At 46.1% G+C, this 22500-nt stretch overlaps 2 protein-coding genes across 4 annotated transcripts in view; one reads left to right on the top strand and one right to left on the bottom strand.

The window, feature by feature from the left end:
• arhgef25a (Rho guanine nucleotide exchange factor (GEF) 25a) overlaps positions 1 to 21120 on the top strand; it is a 56272-nt gene extending 35152 nt beyond the window's left edge. For all 3 annotated transcript variants that reach the window (XM_030355884.1, XM_030355899.1, XM_030355892.1), the window contains 15 exons: positions 4324 to 4619; positions 5733 to 5843; positions 9616 to 9740; positions 9965 to 10031; positions 10330 to 10433; positions 10670 to 10739; positions 12044 to 12133; positions 12605 to 12697; positions 13208 to 13258; positions 13395 to 13472; positions 13584 to 13775; positions 14211 to 14391; positions 14794 to 15029; positions 15516 to 15650; positions 19082 to 21120. In XM_030355884.1, coding sequence (XP_030211744.1) covers positions 4324 to 4619; positions 5733 to 5843; positions 9616 to 9740; positions 9965 to 10031; positions 10330 to 10433; positions 10670 to 10739; positions 12044 to 12133; positions 12605 to 12697; positions 13208 to 13258; positions 13395 to 13472; positions 13584 to 13775; positions 14211 to 14391; positions 14794 to 15029; positions 15516 to 15650; positions 19082 to 19198 — 1946 coding nt within the window. In that variant the 3' untranslated portion in view covers positions 19199 to 21120. The remainder of the gene's footprint in view (positions 1 to 4323; positions 4620 to 5732; positions 5844 to 9615; positions 9741 to 9964; positions 10032 to 10329; positions 10434 to 10669; positions 10740 to 12043; positions 12134 to 12604; positions 12698 to 13207; positions 13259 to 13394; positions 13473 to 13583; positions 13776 to 14210; positions 14392 to 14793; positions 15030 to 15515; positions 15651 to 19081) is intronic.
• Positions 21121 to 21767: 647 nt separating this feature from the next.
• The window catches only part of sp5l (Sp5 transcription factor-like), a 2636-nt gene continuing 1903 nt past the window's right edge, over positions 21768 to 22500 (bottom strand). The window contains exon 2 of the mRNA XM_030363779.1: positions 21768 to 22500. This exon is cut by the window's right edge and continues 1126 nt beyond it. The gene's annotated coding sequence lies outside the window, so the exon portion shown is untranslated.

The raw sequence follows: 22500 nt of genomic DNA, 5'->3' as shown, positions 1-22500 counted from the left end.
AATGTTCTGGATAATAATAATAATAATAATAATAATAATAATAATAATAATAATAATAATAATAATAATAATAATAATAACAATAATAATAATAATAATAATAATAATAATAATAATAACAATAATAATAATAATAGTAATAATAATAATAACAATACATTTTATCTATATAGCGCTTTTCTAAGTACTCAAGGGCTCTTTACAGAACACAACACAAAAATAAAATAAAATAAAAGCTAAAAGAGGAGAAAGGGGAGAGAAAGGAAGGAGGTTAAGTCGTGAAAGCAGTCTTTAAGAGGAGGGTTTGGAGGGCATGTTTAAATGATGGGAGCGTGGTAGTTGTCGGAGGGGTTGGGGAGGGAGTTCCAGAGGGAGAGTGCGGCCACTGAGGAGGCCCTGTCACCCCAGGTCCGAGGCTTGGTCCTGGGGGTTCTGAGTGTGTTTGGGTCCGTGGACCGAAGGCAATCGGTAGAAGTGTGGTGGAGGAGGAGGTCGAGGATGTTGGGAGTGGCCAGGTTATTTATGATGTTAAAGGTGGTGACTAGTATTGGAAATGAATCCCAAATGTAACTGGGAGCCAGTGGAGGTTGTAAAGGACAGGGCTGATGTGATCTCGGTGGTGGGTGGAGGTGAGAATGCGGGCAGCGGAGTTCAGGACGTATTAACGTTGATTGTGGATTTTGTTAGGTGAGCCTTAGAGGATGCTGTTGCAGTATTCGAGTCCTCAAGTTATGAGGGCATGGATGAGTCTTTCAGCAGCGGCAACGGACAGGGAGGGGGGGAGGGGGGCAACATTCCTGAGGTGGAAGAAGTCCGTTTTGGTGACCTGGTTGACATGAGGTAGGAACGAGAGGCTGGGGTCAAAGATGATTCCTGTGGGACTAGAAAAGGTGGAGTTGGATTTTTCAGCTCATAATTAAAACGTTGTTTCTTCAATCCTGTGGCATCGTCTTGCCTGTGTAGATCCTCCACCAAACCTGCTAGCTATGATTTAGTAAATCTCAGTGGTTCAGCTTTACTTGCTTCTGCAGAGCGTTCTTTTTAGAAGAACTTCCTCCAAAGTAGAAGGAGGCCAAGAAATTGTTCATCTGGCAAGCAGGGGTGCAACTTTCATAATGCAATTCATCCAGCGACTATAAACCGGGCCAAATGATCTTGTCTGGAGACCCCTGGCATGCTCTGTTCTCAGACGTTTTTGTTATTATTTCTTTGTTTATAACAGATTTTAAATTCAAATACCTCAAGAGCCTCCCAGTTATTTTTTCGTGGGCTTTTTACGATGTGGAACCTTTTTAAAGATCCCATGGCATGAAAATGTCCCTTTATGAGTTTTTCTAACGCTAATATGAGTTCCCCTAGCCTGCCTATGGTTCCCCAGTAGCTATGGCGGTAGGTGTAAAGTCATACGGGTACATGTTACCTCCCCTTTCTCTGCCTTGCCCAATGTGCTACGACTGTGCGAGCATCAGATGTGTGAGTGTGTGAATATACACACTGCAACGCAAGTACACTTATTTGTTGTTTGGATAACCGTTCAGCTGTTGGTGTTATGGCGCATAACACGTCGGGCTCCCTGACATCTCTGGTATTTCCACAACGAGACTCGTAGTGGGGGTCATCTCAGCCATGGTTGAGAAGGAATTGGTGGTAGGGAACTTCGGCTTTGGCTGCCTGAAGTACAAGAACCGTGACATGGAGGGGAAAGGGATTGTTGCCTGTGATTGTCTGCCGCCGCCCGCCGGAGCCCCGCCGCGAAGCACCACCGCAGAGCGGTGGTGGTGCCTCGCCAAGCCCGCTGCCTGCTGCCGAGGCGTTGGTGCCTCGGCAGCGGGCAGCGGGGCTCTGGCGGGAGACATCCCTTCGTCAGAGAGACCGACGCAGTCGTTTGAGATTCATAATATCGTCTGGAGAGGCACACAGCTTTTGGCCGTGATAATATGTATTATATGATATAGATATCAATGTAATATAAAAATATATTATTTACATATTGAGCTCCAGGACTCCCGCCGGAGCACCCGGAGTGTTCTAGAATATTTACAGAACACGGCCAAAAGCTGTGTGCGCCTTCCCATTGCGATACATCCACTGTAAACACACTAGCGCATGGTACCGTGGCCGCAAGCTGCTCAGGGCCATACCCCCACCCTCCACCTTGACCCGCCTCTAAAAAATGGCACGTTAGTATAAAGCTCATTGTGGGACTGGCTCATAGTGGCTGTAATTCCGCACCAAGGCTGAATTTCTTAGTATTGTATTAGGGCCCAATTAACAGCTATATAAAAGCATTCATAAAGTAGCATGCCATGGGACCTTTAAGTAATAGAGAGTGGGCTCTTCATGGTCTCTACACTGGCTGCTTAGTGAGACTATGGTGCTGGACGTCAGCTAGCTGGCCACTATATGACAGGACCTACATTCTGGAAACCACTGTGTGTTTCAAATGTCACAAACGTCTAGTGGAGCTAATTGGTCCAGACTGGTGTGATGCTGCAGCTAAGGGGGTGCACACCTCGGGGTTTCCTCCTCAGCTGCTGGACCACTGCATCATAAGCTGACTGCTAATGAACGATCCTGTTATAGGGGTTGCGTGTGCAGGCAGGCAAGTAGGACCCAGACGCAGACGGTTTCAAGAAAACAGCACTTTATTCACGCCTAAAGGCTAAGGCACAGGAATCAGGGAACTCGGGAGACAACGGGGAACTCAGGAGGGACCAGGGAACACGCAGGACTAACAACCACAATGATAGCACAAGGAACAAAGGAAAGACAAGGGCTTAAGTAACAAACACAACGAGGAACAGCTGAGACACATTAGGGGAGGGATCAGCAATCAACACAGGAGGGAAACACAGGGAAACACGACAGACCATGACAGATCCCTTAAGCTCCTGTTGTAATGGCCTCAATGTAATGATCAGTGACCCTCTGTGGAACTTCGGCTGTTTCTAAACCCTGTCAGAGGGGTTGTATTTGAACAACTTTGCACTTCAAGTGTCCTCCAACATCTTCCTGAAGATTTTAAACAAAGTCAGGCTGAAGGGTCAGTCTGACCGACTCTGGAGGGCCTGAAGGAGGATGTCCGACCAGAGTGGAGAGTTCTCTACAAACAACGTTGACGCCTACAGTGGAGAGTTCTGCATGGGATTGTTGATGTTACCTTGTTAGACCCCAGTGTGTCAAACATATGTCCCTCCTCCGTACAGAGAGAGAACGTTTCTTGACATTTTATTTGTTTTTTTTGAGTTTGACAGATAATTGTTTCTGCGTATTAGGTTTTCACAGGGTTTGGAGACGTTTTTACAAAGCACAGCTAAATTTTGGTTTTTTAATACAGTTAAATGTTTATGATTTTACAAGCAAAAGATGGCAATCTAACTAAGCCAAATAAAAAAAGTAGAGAATTCCCTATAGAGTAGGTTATTGATGCATAGTTTTGATGCCAGTTGGCTTTACCCAACTGGTGAAGTCCAGGATAAAGGTAGATTTCAGGTATTATAAAGTAATGAAGGTCATAGATAGATGGGTACACATCTGGTGTTATAGAGGAGCCCTGTGTGGTTGAAGGAGAGATTATGACGATCACTCAGTCAACAAGAAATGTTTGTGAGTGTTTTTTGTTGTCCTGTATATATATGTTGTGTGTCTGAGAGTGTGTGTGTGTGTGTATATGTATATGTGTGTGTGTGTGTGTGTGTGTGTGTGTGTGTGTGTGTGTGTGTGTGTGTGTGTGTGTGTGTGTGTGTGTGTGTGTGTGTGTGTGTGTGTGTGTGTGTGTGTGTGTGTGTGTGTTTACATATATATTTTATTTGAGTATACATGTATTTAAGAGAAAGTCAATTTTTAATAGGGATTTGGTTAGCTTTAAAAAATGTAACACTCTCTCTCTCTCCCCCTCTCTCTCTCTCTCTCTCTCTCTCTCTCTCTCTCTCTCTCTCTCTCCCCCTCTCTCTCTTTCTCTCTTTCTCTCTCGCTCACTCTCATTCTCTCTCTCTCTCTCTCTCTCTCTCTCTCTCTCTCTCTCTCTCTCTCCCCCTCTCTCTCTCTCTCTCTCTCTCTCTCTCTCTCTCTCTCCCCCTCTCTCTCTCTCTCTCTCTCTCTCTCTCTCTCTCTCTCTCTCCCCCTCTCTCTCTTTCTCTCTCTCTCTCTCTCTCTCTCTCTCTCTCTCTCTCTCTCTCTCTCTCTCTCTCTCTCTCTCTCTCTCCCCCTCTCTCTCTCTCTCTCTCTCTCTCTCTCTCTCTCTCTCTCTCTCTCCCCCTCTCTCTCTCTCTCTCTCTCTCTCTCTCTCCCTCTCTCTCTCTCTCCCTCTCTCTCTCGCCCCAGACTCCTACTCGGCAGGAGGCAGTGAGGGCAGCCTCTCCACCTCTGTGGCCTCTCTGCCCCCGGGGGCGTCTGCCAGCTCGGCCCCCAGCTCCCCGGGGTCCAGGCGCTCTGTCAGCACCCTGAAGAAGTGGCTGACCAACCCCGTTCGCAAGCTCAGCGCCGGGGCCACCAAGGGGGAGAGGCCGGGCGTCGGGAAGCCCCCGGCCGCGTCCCCCCGGAGCCACAGTCAGGACCTGGGCAGCCCCCCGGGGGCCGCCCACCAGCTCACCATCCTCCCCCTGGCCCACAGAGACCTGGTGAGGCGTCTGTTCTGCGTGCGGTAGACGTGGTCCTGACCGCAGCGACCCGGGTTTGATTCCTGCCTGGGGTTCATGCTGCACGCCCTCCCCCTCTAACTCCCACACCGTCCAGTCCATCTCGCTCGGTCATAAAGCGTTAAAATGATCAACAAAAATCTTTAGATGTAAAACCGTGGGGCGGGGCGGGATATCCCCAACTCAACCCACCAGAGTTGTTCCCTACACCCAGTAAGTAAACACATTAGACTTGATGGAGCATAAAGTAAACAGCAGAGGATTAGTCTTCTATAAATATGAGGACATAAATACCTCCTGACCCGGAGTGTTGACGCAGGGTAGAGAGGAGAGGATGAGCTCATGTTTAATCACGCTTTGAATAAGGGTCTCTGTGTGTATGAGGTGTGTGTGTGTGTGTGTGTGTGTGTGTGTGTGTGTGTGTGTGTGTGTGTGTGTGTGTGTGTGTGTGTGTGTGTGTGTGTGTGTGTGTGTGTGTGTGTGTGTGTGCGCTTGAGAGAGACAAGGGGGTTAAGGATTGTGTATGTGTTGGATAATGTATATTGGACAGACCTTTGGGAATGATCAAATCATGGAATGTCAGGAGTAATGGTCCACTTCGGTAACCATTGACAACCCCATGCCGTTTCTCTTGACCCCAGCTCCTCCAACGGGGCTCCTCTACCGGGGAAGCACCATAGAAGAGGTGGTCCCACCAGGTCCTAATCGATAGGGGATGCTGCTAGCCGATAGCTATAATGCTTTAATGGCCAGGCTCTCATCTCGCTGTGCCTGCGATGGTTTCATCAGACTCTATGTCTACAGTGTGTGTTTGTGCTTATGCACATGTGTAAACATACTTTTACAGCATGCGGTTTGTTGTCTGGGTCTACAAAGTGTTACAACAATAACGAATGTATCTGTGTGTGTGTGTGTGTGCATATGTTTGTTTTTGTGTGTGTGTGTGAGTGTGTGTGTGCGTGTGTGTTTTTGAGTATGTTTGTGTGCGTTTGTGTGTGTGTTTGGTGTGTGTGGAAGCGCGTGTGTGTGTGTGCGTGTGTGTGTGTATGTTTTTGTATGTTTGTGTGTGCGTGTGTGTGTGTGTGTGTGTTGCAGGAGTTGAGAGAGGGCCTGGCCAGCCCAGAGGACCTGTCCCCTGCCACCCTGCACTCCCCCAGCTTTGTAACGGACTCCCTGATGGGCTGCACCTCGCTGCCACTCACCCAGGTGGGTCTGCCACTCCCCATACTGCAGTGCACAATACTGACCAGCCCTTATAGTGATAGCATCCTTGGCTGTGCAACTACAACATTGAAATCATTGCTCAAGGTAACAGACACTGAGAATCATCAAGCATACGTCACAGTGGACAAGGGTGTCCTTCCTGATGTTTTACCAGGTGGAGGCGTTAGAGATCCCATATCATGCAAACCCAAATACACAGGAAGTCAAGTTTGAGGGCCATCGAGCTGTTTCAGCACTTATTGAGGTTTGTTCTCGGTGGGCGCGAATACTCCCCCTGGCTCGGACTTATGGTACCGGCGTACCATCCATTTGGATGGTACGCCGGTACGTGCAAGTCGTAAGTTGCAAATCTCCCAGCTTTCTTGCGGCATTTGCGGAGGCCCATCCCCTTTTTTAGCTTTCCCGTTTCTCATTGGCTAGTCCTTGTTATTGTTAGCAACATTAGTCTCTTTAGCAAACCAGCCCGAAAACAAACAACACAACTTTACAATGTATTGCACGCACAGCAAGACTGTGCGATGCATACATTGGTGACCGGCATAAAGGAGCAATTTAATCAAGTGTGTAAGAGAATTTAAAATCTACATTAAAATGACCAACGTGATACAAATACAAAGAAAATAAATATATTTTTTTGACGAATAGTACGGTCGGCCTCACTGTACTCGCTCTACTTTCAGAATAGCGAGCAGGACCGACCACAAAGGGTCGTGCCTCAGTGAAATGCCACAAGAAAGCTGGGAGATTTGCAACTTACGACTTGCACATACTGGTGTACCATCCAAATGGATTGCAGCATTCAATTTTTCAGAGAGACGTAAGACATGTAATAGTTTAAAGCAAAGGGAAAAGTCGAAAAAGCATGATAATCCCCCTTTAACTAAATGGACGTCACACACAGTGATTCACTTATGTTGAAACGTAGAGCGTTTCAAAGGTGGCGGGCCAGCCAACACTGCAATGGTAAGGTGATCAACCGGATAATGAGTAAGGATGTCTGGAATACATTGCTGCTGGCTGAGTCAGGCTCTCAGGCTATAAAAGAGAAACTCACAAACACAGACAGACACAAAACCAGTGGCCTAGCAGAAGAGTTGGATGGTGGAACAAGAGATTGGCATGCATCGAGTTAAGGTTCCACCTATAAGTATCGAGGGCCATTTCAAATGAACACAGGGGCTGTGTCAGAAGTAACTAAGGAGGACAAGGACAGAGGGCCTGAGGTGTGATGCATGGTTACATTTAACACACACCTGGGAGAAAACATGGAAATGTACCAAATGGCCGAAATGGGCAAGGTGATGTCACGTCTGAAGAATGACAAAGAGCACATGTGCACACACGCTTTCATTTACCCATCCCACGGTTGCCTGTGGCGATAGAAACACTCAGAATCTAGTGTTTAAAAGGTTCTTCAAGCTGTTGGCTTGGATTAAGAGACTGCACAACAACAGTTACAGAATGTACAAATGGACAAGGGGACAAATGTGAAAAAGCGTTCATTGACGTGTTTAGTGTTTCACCATACCAATTAGGACAAACATTGAAACCTAACTCAAGGCCAGACAATTGCTATGATGACTATAGTTTTGGAGATTTATGAAAACCCTAAAAGTGAAGTGAAGGAGCGAGTGTCTTGCTTCATGCTATGATGCACGTTCTTGTCCTTTTCAAGTTCAGGAACTTCCTGATAACTTTTCCAAGTTATACTTACCTCATACTGCATGCTAGCTACTGTAATCTCATCCGTCAAAAACAATGGAACATGTTTATTAGATGAATAAAAATGCTAACTGTTGATAACTGGAAATTGCTTGGAAAGACCTTTGAAGAATTCTGATGAGCAGCTCATGCTTGAACCTTTAATGATATTGATAGTTTGAATGACAGATTCCTATGCAGCCTGTTGAACGAAAGACCCAACCGTCCAAAAAGATACTATCTTAGCTCTTCGTAAAGCTATTGGCCTTGTCATATGGCCACTGTTTTTCGAAAAACAAAAACAGTCAGCAGTGAGAGAGTGAGAGAGAGAGAGAGAGAGAGAGAGAGAGAGAGAGAGAGAGAGAGAGAGAGAGAGAGAGAGAGAGAGAGATCTTTCCTGTGGGCCTGGTTGGAGCACATCTGGAAGTGATCAGACAGTCAGGGGGAGCTGTCAGGCAGGAGTGTGCCTACGGGGGGCCAGGAGGGTCAGGAGAGCAGAGGGGTTTATGTGGAGTCTCTCTGTCTCTTTCCACTACCCTCAGACACCAATCCACACACACACACACACACACACACACACACACACACACACACACACACACACAGACACACACACACACACACACACACACACACACACACACACACACACACACACACACACACACACACACACACACACACACACACACACACACACGCACACTCAAACTCACACTCTCTCTCACACACACACACACACACACACATAGATGCACACACAAAGGAGAAAGTCCTGACCTCCTCCTTACTATGTTGTCTGTTTGTCTCTCTCTATCACCGACTACTAAAAACGGGCAGACTCAGGGATTAGTGGTGTGTGTGTGTGTGTGTGTGTGTGTGTGTGTGTGTGTGTGTGTGTGTGTGTGTGTCTGTGTGTGTGTGTGTGTGTGTGTGTGTGTGTGTGTGTGTGTGTGTGTGTGTGTGTGTGTGTGTGTGTGTGTGTGTGTGTGTGTGTGTGTCTGTAGGGCAGGCAAGTCCTGGAGAATGGAGGACAGCTACTGGGATTTAGGTGAGGACAGACGGGTGTTCCTATAAGTGCAACCGGTCAGGAGAGTGAACAGAGGAATCTGACCGCAACATTACAGATACTAAAGAGGCAAGATAAACAATAAAATACTAAGTTCACGTAATGGGACCATTGTGCTCACAGCTTGAAATTAGTTCTGGGCAAAGGGAAGAAAATAAAAGGGTGTTTATTCAACTATTAATACTGTTGCATGCTGTCATAACGTAAACAATGTTGTCCATTGGCTCTATTCATCTCACAGGAAAAAGCTGTAAGTTCCAGGTCAAAGTTTGTAATAGGAGTTGTACATAAGACAATGGCCAAGGGATGCTGATGAGACATACTAATATTATAATAATGATAATAGACATTAGTAATGACAATAGTAATGGGTATAATTTTGGGTAATAGGATACTAATATAACATGTTACTATTATCATTGTTATCATTTGTATCAGTATTATTGAACGCCCTCACCACAGCAGCGTCCGCACTCCTAGTCCTTGATGTCGTCTGTGATCTGTTGAGATGTGTGCAGGTTGTCTGATGTTGTGTGTCTGGTATCTAGTGGTGTGAAGGATAGAAGGATATATTTTTGCACTCAAACTGTAATATTCCAGTCGGTTATATGGCAGCAATATCCTTTGCTGCGCTTCTCCCTGAAGTCATATTCCTCTGACGGTAATAGCCGTATTTTAATGTGCCAACTCAAACTGCCATGTGCTCGTAGCGGTTTCAAAGTTCACGGTTACAAAAGCTGTTTCCTTCCATCACTGTTTCCCTTTTACCTGCCCTGATCTCTCCCGACCTGTTATGGGTGACAACCCATCCCTTATCGCTCCATCTCTGTTCCTGCAGTCTGTGTCTGCGCTCTCGGGTCTCCGTGGCAACCTGCTTCATGATTATTGCTTGCTGCCCCCCCCCCCCCCCCCCCACTGCAATAGTAACAGCAGACCATCTACTGGCTGATGACCCAATCCTCTGTGTGCGGCCCCCTTCTCCAGGACACTGAGTCCACCAATGCGGTGCCAGATGACAGCAGCTCTGCCCTGATGGACGACACCTCCAGCCAGTCCTCTGAGGCGGCCTGCACAGAGGAGGACAGGAGGAGCGCCTTAGAGAAAAGCATGTATGTGTTCAGCCCGCCCAAGGCTCAGCGACTCAAACCACACTGATGTTGTTTTCACATTTGATTCCACTCTATTTACAATGTGACACCAATTTATTTTCATCCTTCATCCCGTAATCACAAATGGCAATCATGATATATTTGTTTGAACTATTTATTTAGCATGTTACTGGTATTGCACACAGTCGCAATCACAGGTTTGCTTCCCTCTGTTCTCTTTGTAGGTATGTACTGAAGGAGCTGACGGAGACGGAGAAGCACTATGTGTTAGATCTGGGACTCATCGTGGAGGTAAATATGATCCCAGAGGACACAAAAGCCTCCAAATCCTTATGGCCACTGCCATAATTAAATAAAGTAATTAGTCGCCGCAATTCATTTGCATTCTCAATTATTATTTTGAAGGGTATGATGTTGTAATCCTGTAGCTCATTACATCCTTGTAGTGAACTAACGTCTAAAAGACGTCTTTAGCTATGAATGTCATTTGTGCCCTGCTGTGGTCATCAGCTATTCCAGTGAATGGTAATCAATGAACATTTTCTTAAAGTCTTTATTCTCTCTCTTTTTTCTCTCTTTTATTTTACAGGGATACATGGCCACCTTGCACTCTAAAGGTGTACCAGACGATATGAAGGGAAAAGATAAAATTGTGTTTGGGAACATTCACCAAATATTTGACTGGCATAAAGAGTAAGTGCAACTCTAGTGGACGGCCAGGTCCCTGATGGACGCAGAATACAGAGCAGTCAGAACAAAGGAGGCAGAACCACACACAGACCATACACAGAATAGGTTCAGTAACTCGTGTGTGTGTGTGTGTGTTGGTGTGTGTGTGTGTGTGTGTGTGTGTGTGTGTGTGTGTGTGTGTGTGTGTGTGTGTGTGTGTGTGTGTGTGTGTGTGTGTGTGTGTGTGTGTGTGTGTGTAGCTACTTCCTGGGTGAGCTGGAGAAGTGTTTAGAAGAACCAGAGAGGCTGGCCCAACTTTTTATCAAACATGTAAGTTGAACTGCACTTGGTGCACTCACACTCACACACGCATACACGCACGCACGCACGCACGCACGCACGCACGCACGCACGCACGCACGCACGCACGCACACACACACACACACACACACACACACTTTTCAGTGAGACTTTAGAGTCAAGTGCCGCTCACAGGCATAACAATTAGACATATGTTAATCGGTTAAGGGGTGGCACGCAGCCTGGGTGGCAATGTCGTGTTCTTCTACCAACTCTGCTTTCATTCTTCCAGTGGGAAGTGCCAACATGAAAGTCTGAGTTCCTTTCTCTAGCCCAGAGGTCTTTCTTTGCCCATCACCTCTTTTTTAAGCTATTCAAAAAGATCAAGTGACAAAAACTTAGCATGGTGCCCGAAGCATTGCGCCATAAGCATGGTGCCTTCAGCATGGTGTCCAACCCAGAACATAAGCTCGGGGGACTAAGCTCTAATGAAAAGCAGAGGGGGGTGACATACACAAAGTTAACGAGTGGTGAATGACACAGAAAACCTGCAAACCCTCTCACACAAACACGCACACACACATACACACACACACACACACACACACACACACACACACACACACACACACACACACACACACACACACACACACACACACACACACACACACACATGGAGAAACACAGACTTGCACGTCTTTGAACACATGTAAACAAATATCACGTTTATGTAGGTCATGTTACTTGTTAAAAAAAACAGCCAGAAAGGAGCGGCTACACATGCAGACATGAACCAGTTTGTTCGACATGCAGCCCTATGTATGCGTCGGTGCATCCCGCTTCCAGTACCGGGGCTGTTGTTGATGCATGCATGCATGCTCTGCCTCCAGGCCACAGATCTGTGAAACTGGTTGCTAGGTAGAGTCCTGCAACCTCTAAAGAGCTCTCGTTACAAAGAGAACAACCTTGGTGAATTATGCATAACCTGATGCTCACCCACACGTGACATTGTTAGTTCACAACAGGCCCTGGCCAGACCCTGGCCTCTTCAAAGGCTATCTGCCCCCCAATAGAGACCCATGATGATGACTCTTTAACTCAATGAACCAGTGGCTCTGCCTTCCTTTTATCCTACAATGAATCAACGAGAGTTGATAAAACAGAGTTGAATCGTTTTTTCATTCACAATTTAAATTTCATTGAAAGAAACCTCAGAAAACTTCAATGAGGTAAACATTTGTAAAGACTTTAGTGCTGTTTGCTGGGCGTCTACCGTGTATGGTATGATTTAATATTTGATGTGATCTTCAATCCACGCATTGTGCTGAAGGAGAGGCGTCTGCAGATGTACGTGGTGTACTGTCAGAACAAGCCCAAGTCCGAGCACATCGTCTCAGAGTACATTGAGACATACTTTGAGGTTAGTATTCCATCTCCTCACACACACAACACACAACTCAAAACACTACCACCCTTTTCAAAAAAGCAAGTCGCAAGACACCGGGGCGCTCTTTATAAAAATGTAGGGTCTGCTCTTTTAAAGTACGCGAGCACCAAGGGCAGCAGAAGTAAGTAAAGCTTTCACACATTGACCATGGTCCCTGTGTCCTGGTACATACACCTGTATGTACCACCAGACTGTAGCTAATCTGTGTTATTAGCCTGCTCAGGCCCTTCATTAAGTCCACGAACCTCTCAAGCATCTTGTGCTTTATAAATAACCACAGGGGGGGGGGGGGGGGTCATCTTCACTTACCCACTATCATCACTACTGTTTTATTGGCAACAAATACAATTGAAGCGTTTCTCACGACGTGCGTTTGCTGTGTAATTGGCCTGCGTGGTGCTGACCGATGGGGTGTCTGTTCGTTTGCGTCGTGATGCCCGGCAGGAAGTGAGACAGCAGCTGGGCCACAGGCTGCAGATTAATGACCTCCTCATCAAACCTGTCCAGAGGATCATGAAGTACCAGCTGCTGCTTAAGGTGTGACAACACTCACACAAACACGCACGCAAACACGCACACAAACACTCATACAAACACGCACAGAAACGCGCACAGAAACACAAACACAAAAACACATCCAATGTGCCACCTTCACACATTCATACTTATTGTTGTCATCTACTGTGTTGATATCAGGTCGTTCTAAGGATTGATATGGCCGCATGGGAAATGCATGTCAAATGTTGCACATCTGCCCTCATGGACGAGTGCATGGCAGAAATATCGCAGCTATTTTTGACCAAAGAAAGCAAGGAAAAAGGGTTTAATTACCAAGTGGAAATGCATGCAGCTGAGCCCTTTTGATGTTGTTATATAACAACCATCATTTTGTACACATCTTAAATTATGCCTCTTTTTCCTCAAGAATTCAAATTTGACGACTCAAACAAAGAACCCTACTAATAAATGTTCCTCCAGATGTGGCCACCTTATGCTTACCTATAAACCCGGTATGCTCTGGGAGTCACACTGTGTTTATTTCGACAGGACTTCCTCAAGTATTACACCAAGGCTGGGATGGACACTGAAGAGCTGGAGGTGGGTTTTTGGGACACAACTAAATACTGTCTGCATCGCTATCTAAAAAAAATTGGTTCTTAGGTTGAGTTTTGTTTTGGCAAAATCTGCCAAACGACCGCATCACATTCTCTCATTCTGGCTCCTTTCCAAACAGAAAGCGGTGGAAGTGATGTGCTTCGTGCCAAAGCGCTGCAACGACATGATGAACGTGGGTCGGCTCCAAGGCTTCGAGGTGAGGCTGGACCTAAGGATATCCTAAAAAAACATATCTCTCGTGGCAGGGCTGAGCTTAACGTGATGCCTTCCTCTGTTTGTTGTTTCGGTCCATGGTCTGGTGTCCCAGGGGAAGATCACAGCCCAAGGTAAGCTGCTCCAGCAGGAGACCTTCACCGTGATGGAGCAGGAGAGCAGCCTGCTGTCCCGGGCCAGGGAGAGGCGGGTCTTCCTGTTTGAGCAGATGGTCATCTTCAGCGAGCCCATCGACAGAAAGAAGGGCTTCTTACTGCCGGGCTACACCTTCAAGAACAGTATTAAGGTGAGCCTCGTCCACAAGGCACCCACACATACAAACCTTCAAAGTGCATCATGCTGAGCCCTCTCCACCAGGGATCAACACACACACAAACCTTCAAAGTGCATTATTGTGAGCCAACTCCCTCAAAGATGAACACACATACAAACTGCCCAATGTGGAAAATATCAAAAACAACCATAATTTACGGGGTAGCGAAGAAATCCTGTGTAGCTAAGAGTTTAGGACTACACCTTCCCCAAAAGGGTTAGAAATAAGGACATTTAGAGATAAACAGGAGATGTGAAAGACTACAGCTAGCTAACCAAAATCAGTTACACAAGTGTGCGTGGATAGGTGTACAGGAAGCGCTGCACAGCCTAGCGAGGAATGTATTGAACCGCACCGCCGGGACGTCTCCTCCAGACTGATGCTACGGTCTCCTGTGATTTGTTGCAGGTGAGCTGCTTGGGGGTGGAGCCCAGCAAGGACGGCGACGCCGCCCGCTTTGTGCTGACGTCACGCAACCCAGACGGGAGCATGGTGCGCTTCCAGCTGCAGGCGCCCTCCGCTGACATCTGCCAGGCCTGGGTCGATGATGTGAACCAGATCCTAGAGAGCCAGCGCAACTTCCTCAATGGTACGGAAGGGCGGAAATCCCGACAGCCAGACTGGATCATCTGAAGACACTTCTCAAAGTCTGGACATGGTTCAGACTTGCGGTGTACTTGTATCTGCATGCTGACTTTAAATTTGAAGTATATGGGGTTTATCATTTCAAACTGAGGCTACTGATTTGTTTTATTGTTGGGGGGGAGAGCGGGAGACTGTATTGGTAAGGATGTTTGACTGGCAGCCGACAGGTGCTTGAAGGTGGTTTGACCGCCAGTGCCCGCAGTTTACCTGTAGGTGTCCTTCAGCAAAGGGCTAACCCCTACCTACTGGTTAATCATATGAAACTAAATGAATGAATATTGAAAACACTGGTCCCTGTATATGTACGACGATGGTTCAGAGTCTAAAATTGACCTTGTGATGTCAGCCTTGCAGTCTCCTATTGAGTACCAGCGGCGGGAGAGCAAGTCCAACAGCCTGGGCCGATGCATCAGACCTCCACTGTCGGCCTCCGCCGGGCTCCGGCCACACTCCTCGGCCTCCATCGACCGACACAAGCTGCCCTCCCTGCAGTCCCACAACGCCTCCCTCCCGACCCTCTACCTGGGAAGCCAGGCCCACGGCCCGGGCCACGGGCGCAGCGAGACAGGCTCACGCCGGGAGGTGAGCGACCGTCTTCTGCCAGCCCCCCCTTCCAGCTGGAGGGAGGTTTGACGGAGGGCCTGAGGGTACAGTTACGACTCCCTGCCGAAGGTCGACTCCCTGCCGAAGGCTACTGTGTTCTATCACCACTTTTAAACCCTACCTGTAGGCATCGTGGAGCAAGATGCCTGAATAAACCTGCCCCATAATGATCTGCGTCTGATGTCCTTATAAGTCGCGTTGGATAGAATCATCTCTTGTATGCCCTGAGAAGTGAAACGAGAAAAACATGGACGCCCGGAACATTGAGCATATCTCTTACTCTCTATTACATAGTCCTGATTATACATGATTGTGATCAGTATATTGACGTACAAAATGATCCACAGGATGACAATTTGAACTGTTGTCCTTTTGGTACCACGGGTACATCGTGAATCAAGAATGTGCGTCACCTATTGTGAAGGCATAAGGGATCCAAGATGTTTATTTGATGGTTTGTTTCAGCCTCATTTGGCCCATCCCTGCCCTGCGGAGGGCCAGGCAGTCTGCCCCTCAAATCTCCAGCTGGGCTTCACTGACACGCCTACCTGTCAGCTGGTCTCGAACGGACTCTGTGGAACAACAGTACATGGTGTACAGGTACGGTTCAATCACACAACACAAAATGGCGCACACACAGATGTATCAACATTGGCAGACATTTTGGCCAATTCACACATGATAACGTTAACGCCATTAGCCAGGCTACTAACCCTACATATGATTATAGCGTATAATAGCATATCAGAACCTTTTGCCTGAAGGGTTTTTCTAAATGGATTTGTCCCTACCAAATGAACATTAAACAATACTAAACTAGGCCACAGTTATATCCTCCCGGGGAAATAATAAGCTATTGCAAGTGCTTATTATTGCTACTCCACTGTAAGTCTTATTTACTCATTCATGTTAAATACTGAGGACTCTATCTATACTATATGAGGGGACAAGGATCTCTTAAAGGACCACTATGCAACTTTTTTAGCCAAAATTACATTAAGTATGCAGGTTGAGAGTTATGCTGATGGTTCTGCATCCATTTCTGGGTCGATTGGTGGGTGTGTCATTTACCCATGTCGCCTCTCCAGTGAAAAAGCGCATATGCAACTTGCTCTGTTCGGACCGACACAATCCGGATGTGACGCAACGGAAGTATCCTCGAAAATGTAGTCAGATTGTAGTTTCGAAAATGTTTACGGCACAGACACACACCCAAACATGGCACCGGCTAGATATAAACAGCCAGTTGCGAGGCAATTGTTGCATTCATCAAGGATCAATCGACTAATGGTACGGCCACACCAACCGCGTTACTCGCGTTGGATAACGCTAACGCGCCTAACCTGACGCTTGATCATTGTGTGTCACAAAAATGGTTCAACGCGCATGTGGCTGCGCTAGAGTCCGAGGTAGGAAACCCAAACGCCGCCGTGTTTGGGTGCATGATAGAGTTTAGATCGGGTTAGATTAAATAATCTCGGATATAAATAACGATCTCATCTCATCGTCATCTGTTTATCCGGGGTCGGGTCGCGGGGGGAGCAGCTCAAGCAGGGGGCTCCAGACTTCCCTTTCCCGGGCCACATTGACCAGCTCTGACGGGGGGATCCCGAGGCATTCCTAGGCCAGTGTTGAGATATAATCTATCCACCTAGTCCAGGGTCTTCCCCGAGGTCTCCACCTAGTCCAGGGTCTTCCCCGAGGTCTCCTCCCCACTGGACGTGCCTGAAACACCTCCCAATGGAGGAAGAGTGAACGCTCCGTTCACTTGCATGGACAGAGTCTCGTAACAACGGTGCGGTAAAGCGAACGCAATACCGCCCCCGCTGCTCCGATTCTCCGGCCAATCTCACGCTCCATAGTACCCTCACTCGCGAACAAGACCCCGAGGTACTTGAACTCCTTCACTTGGGCTAAAGACTCATAAATAACGATAATCGGGTTAAATAACTTCACATGGTGTGTCTGGTGTGTTTCCAGCATTCGTAGTGTTGATCAGCAGAGAAATAGTCCGCCAAGACGTTGAGGTTGCTTAGCAACCAGAGACGCTGTCCATGCAAGTGAACGGAGCGTTCACTCTTCGTCATAACTATCGAACCAAACATCCTTCACATTTACCGAGCGAACATTATGAAAGTAAAATGCACATTTCTCGCTAAAAATGTTTCCATAAACGCATTTAATGGCGTAACTATGTTACTATTTCCACCCAGAATAAAGAAAGATGTCGGCCGTATCCTTCTGTGCAAGGGTCACTACTCTCTGTCAGTGACGTCGGGTCAAGCTCCACGCTGATTGGCTATCGTCGCTAAGCGTCACGCGTTGAAAGTTCTGAACTCCGGGCGTTGGTGCTTTACGGCACAGACCCCGAAACACGGAACCGGCTCGATATAAACACAAACAACTAAGGGATTGTTATATTCATCATAGATCAGCCGACTAAAAAGAGACAGAGAAACCCAATGTCGGAGGAACAGAAGAAGAGAAAAGGGAGACTGACCGACAGAGAGGCCAGACACGAGTAAACTTTGGGCAAGCTTTTTAGGAATAGCGTGAACTGAAAGAAAAAGAAGACTGCAAATCAGACGCCGACTCGGCCGTCTTGCTTTTGAAATTGAAAGTACCCTTGGGTGAACTTTGTCTTCGTGGTATTCTTGATGTTGATAGTCTCTGTACAAATGTGTTTGCTCAACCATTTTGTTGTGAGCCCTGTAAAAATTGTTTTCTCGACCGTTTTGTTGTGAGCCCTGTATGTTTCTAGCTTGCTTGGTTGCAACCATATAAACACCTTTGTTTCCATGGGTGTTTTGCTGTTCGTCCGTCTCGTCCCCCAGATACAGACTGAATCCCCGAATCCAGGTTCTTGTTTATTTAGATTATTATGTTGGCCAAACCTCTTACACTGATTGTTCTGTTCAACCTAAGATATAACAATTATAATCTAGGATATAAATTCTCCCCGTCAACTATAAAAAAGGATGGATTTATGTTTATTGCAATACAAATACACCATTTTAAAAATGTATAACCTTGCCTACACTTTATGAACATCTACTTCGGACATGGCTCCACGCATTCGCCGGCTTCTTTGAAAACAAATGCACATGGCTCGCGTAGAAGTGCATGGGGAAGGGTCGTCAACGAGTTGTTACGACAGTGTTGTGAAATATCTACTACGAAGCTGTAGGGGGCGCTGTGTAGAGAAATGTGCGTGCCAAAATCAAGAAAACAGCCAAGGAATGCCCGAAGTTGCATAGTGGGCCTTTAAGAAGTGTAACACCTCCCCCTGTTGGATGGAAATGTCATCTAGAAAAATTCACCAGTATCAAGCTGCAGCCCTGGAGCCGGGGGCCTGTGCTGTGGCAACGGGGCCTGTGCTGTGGCAACGGGGCCTGTGCTGTGGCACAGGCGTTTTGCGTCCCAGTCGGCCCCAGGCAGAACCAGTCGGGTTTTTCTTGTTACATTTTCATAAAATTATTTATTCATTATAATAATTATTCCAATTTAAATAAATAGGGTTAGGGTTAGTCTATTTTTTAATTTGGCTTCAGACACATCAGCATCCTGTTCATCTTGAGTTTTATGTACCCAGGGTGCAGGAGCAAACAGAACAGGAGTCTGAGCCAGACGAGGTAGAGAAAGAAAGACGCTTATCTCAGAATGTGGATCAGAGTAAGCTGTGAACATCAGCAAAGTAGCAGTAATGTTGTAGGTACATTCCCCCATGTCCACAGCCAATCCAAGTAATCTTGTGTGATGTGCCCTGCTTGCTCCTTAACATCCTTGTCTGTATTCCTTATCACTATGGAAAAAATCCATCCCTAAATGACCAAATAGTTAGGCGTGACTAACTAGTCATACAGACTAGTTAATTGGCATGTTGTAGTTTTCTGTGGACATTTCATTTATTTTATTGAAGTATTACTTAACTGTTGAGGAGTGTGACATGCCAGACCACCTGCACACACCGTTGTTCCTGTGTGTGCTATGGGCGAGGTTGTAGATATCGTGTTTCTCTGCGTCCCTCACAGAGGGCCGGGGAGGGGGGCCGCAGAGGGACCCCTGCTGAGGCTGCTGGCCACGGACCCGCACCGTTGTCCGGGCGACGCTCCAGCAACCTGACCCAGCTGGCCGAGGACGACCTATGAGCTCTGAGGGCTCTTTAACCTGTGGTCGTGTGGTGGACACAGAGGACTCTGGCCGACCCTGGGTGTGGTGATACTCAGGCCCCCCTGCCCGGTGGAGAATGAAGGATCACGTGATGGACGGATCGTCGTTACTATGAACGGACCCTTTTTGGTTAATTCCTTTTAAAAGAGCAGCTGGTTTTCTGGTGGCTCAACGTTGCCATTGCAGCTGTGTATGGACCGCACGCTGTTTGAGCTGCGTTGACACTATCAACACATACTCTGGATAGTGTGTGCATCCTTTCTGTCAGTTTCAGCTTTTACTTATTTTGAGAATGTCTATCTTACTTTTTGTCTTTCAAGGGGCAAGGGGTAAATTCGGTGTGAGATGAAAAAACTAAATCCATTCCTGATTGGGGCTGTCACTGGAGCTTTATGTGTGCATTTTTAAGTTGGTGTGTGAGTGTACAATTCATGTTTGTTTGTCTGTGTGTGTGCATGGTTTATTATTTTGTGTACAGGTTCGGCAGTAGCTTAATGTGCAAACAGTCAGATCGGTTTGGCTGTCAACGCTATCCAATCGATAGAACTCATCATGAAATTCTTCGTCTCGTCACACTTGGACATTTGCTTTATGTCGAGCCAAACTATTAATTTCAAGGGTTATCATGTCATTCCCTCCTCATGCTGTTAGCCTGGTGTTTGCTGTTGGTTTACAAAGGAATGCAAAAGGCCACACTCGACCTAAAGGAAGTCTGAAGGGCTGAACTCATTTAAGTTTCAAGGGAAGAAACTTCCTCTGCTGCCTCGGTGTGAGAGAGACGCAATACTCAGATATTCTGTTTGACTAAAGACTGGCTCGGGCCTATTTGATCTGCACCAAATAAAAGGAACGAGGGAGGCCCCTGGAGGTTCTCTGGGGGTGTGGCATCCAGCCCAGAATATGTCTACTCATTGAGAAACTTCAAGCAAAGATAGTGGACGGTCAAAAGCAAGCAGCTATGCGGATAACAATCGGACAAGTCACGCGAAGAGAGGTGGGAATAAGCCGCCCGTCTGAGCACAACACCGATCAGCCCGAGGCCTAATTAGAGGTTCTCCGAAAAGAAAGGCATCGGCTCAAAACCTTTAGATGAAGTTCAATTCGTTTCTGTGGTCATGTCAGATGTTGTCACTTCAAGGTTAATATTTGGAGAAGGTCTCTCCGATTTTCTTTTGTTAGTTTACCCCACAGCGTAGGCCTGCTATGCTCCCCATTTCAACCCCACGTATAGGCTACACAGTTCCACTTTATTCCAACGAATACAGTTTAACGGATTGTTCTGAAGGATTCTGAAGGATAAGTTATCACTTAAAAATCTCGATTTTTTTAATCCTTTGCATGGTCTTGTTTCTTTCGACTAGTGCCAAAAACAAAGAGCATGCTTTTCAAAATGCACCGCGTTCACTCCATTGTGCTTATTGCCAGTAACGCATGATCACATGTGGGTGTTAAGGACTTGTAATGTCCACCGGAGTAGGCTGAACCGAAAGAAGAGATGTGCTTTGTTATTCTATCATTGTCAATGTGTCTTTGTGGCCAGTAGAGGTCCCCATAGGGCCGTCACTGGCTCAGCTTGACCTATAAACACACGTCATAATACGATGCTCTCATCATTAAAAAACTCAAATGTTCTAATCAATGAACGCTACTACAATATACCAAATAGAAATATTGACATGAAGGTTTGTCATATTACAGAGCCTGCGTCCCCCTCTTATTCGTTGCATGTTTGATAAAGGAACAAAAACGACAGGGAACCCTTACCGTTACCACAGAACCATACTGACTAAAGACTGAGAATGTTGGTTGTTGCCTTCGAGGATCGTAGTAGAATATGTTGTATTGTATCAAATAAAAAAACTTTTTTTAAATGAAATTAAATGAGTTGATTAATTTTAAATGGGCTTTATTCATTTACATAAAAGTTTTACATATACGCCTACTTATTTTACCTGTAAGAATTCATATCGACCATTCCATGGAGTTAATTTATATTTGATGCAACAAGCCATTAGGCCCAGACATACTTCATAAACCAGATGATAAAGTGTTACGTTTACAATCCCAGAAAATAAAGTAATCAATCTGACAAAAGGGCCAGGTATTTCACTTCATTTTTAGTGCATTACCCCAGCAAAGAAAGTTCAAACAGCCGGGAGACAAAGAGAAGGAACCCCTGGATAGGCAGACATCTGGTTGACTGGCCATTGAATAAAGGCCCATTCTGAGTAGTAAAGCAGGCCATCGTAACCCGGCTGTGATATATGGAGGCTGTGGGAGAGAGGAGTGGTGGTGGCGTCGGTGGGGGGGGGCACGGGTATTAACTTTCACAAAGGTGCAAAATCAAAGGGAGTTCCTGTCCCCACCTGGGGGGGTCTGAGCAACAGGGGTCCCATTCACAGGGAATTCCTCCCCTGTGCCCTCTGTTGACTCATCTGTTGACTCAATCCCTCCTCTGAGAGAGAAAACAGTCATTAAAAGCCACATGACGGTGAACTTGATTGCAGGCGAGACTCAGACGACCCCGTCAAAGAGCTGCTGGGGTATTTTCTCTGAGGTGTGAACATCTGAGAACATCTTCTGAGGATCTCCGTCCCACTGGCGAGACAATGGGCCCACATTTTGATCCTGCGCTCTGATTATCATTGAAAGTGTGTTTCGCACGGGTCGGTGGTGGTTATTTAAATGTTTTAAATATTCAGTGGCATTAAGTCAAAGAGTAGAATAGAGAGGAAACTGAATTAGTTGCGTCAAATATGCTGTTTATTAAAATGTACATGCGGCTGTAACTTCAATAGACTTGATCATGACGTATATACATATTTTACAAAGAACTTACAATTAAAATATTTGCTCATACCAAGTGATGTTGTTTCACACGGATAAATACAAGAATCAACAGATTAGATGATTTAGATAAGAATAGACTGTTAATCCAATGTGCTCACATGGACATAATAAAAAGGTCTCACCGATGAAGACGACAAATGGCTTTTTAAAATTAAAATAGAAACCAAATAACCAAATATTTCTTTGATATAGCAAAAGTTTTAATATATGTACAAAAACCTTTTGCAACACTAAGGCATTCAACTTTATTTCACTCGGGCTTGTAATCCTGCATTCTTTTCAATGTTCACAATTCATTTTCAGGTTTGATCTTAACATAATTAATTAAATAGCATGGAAATATCGAACCCTTTTAAACCACAAACTAGGACCATAATAACGTTATAATCCAGGTGTTAAGATCCTAACACGTTAAGGACAGGGAATGAGG

This window comes from Gadus morhua, chromosome 1 (assembly GCF_902167405.1).
Source record: "Gadus morhua chromosome 1, gadMor3.0, whole genome shotgun sequence".
Taxonomy (NCBI): Eukaryota; Metazoa; Chordata; class Actinopteri; order Gadiformes; family Gadidae; genus Gadus; species Gadus morhua.
The sequence above is the reverse complement of the archived record's forward strand: the minus strand, read 5'-3'. Positions and strand labels throughout refer to the sequence as shown.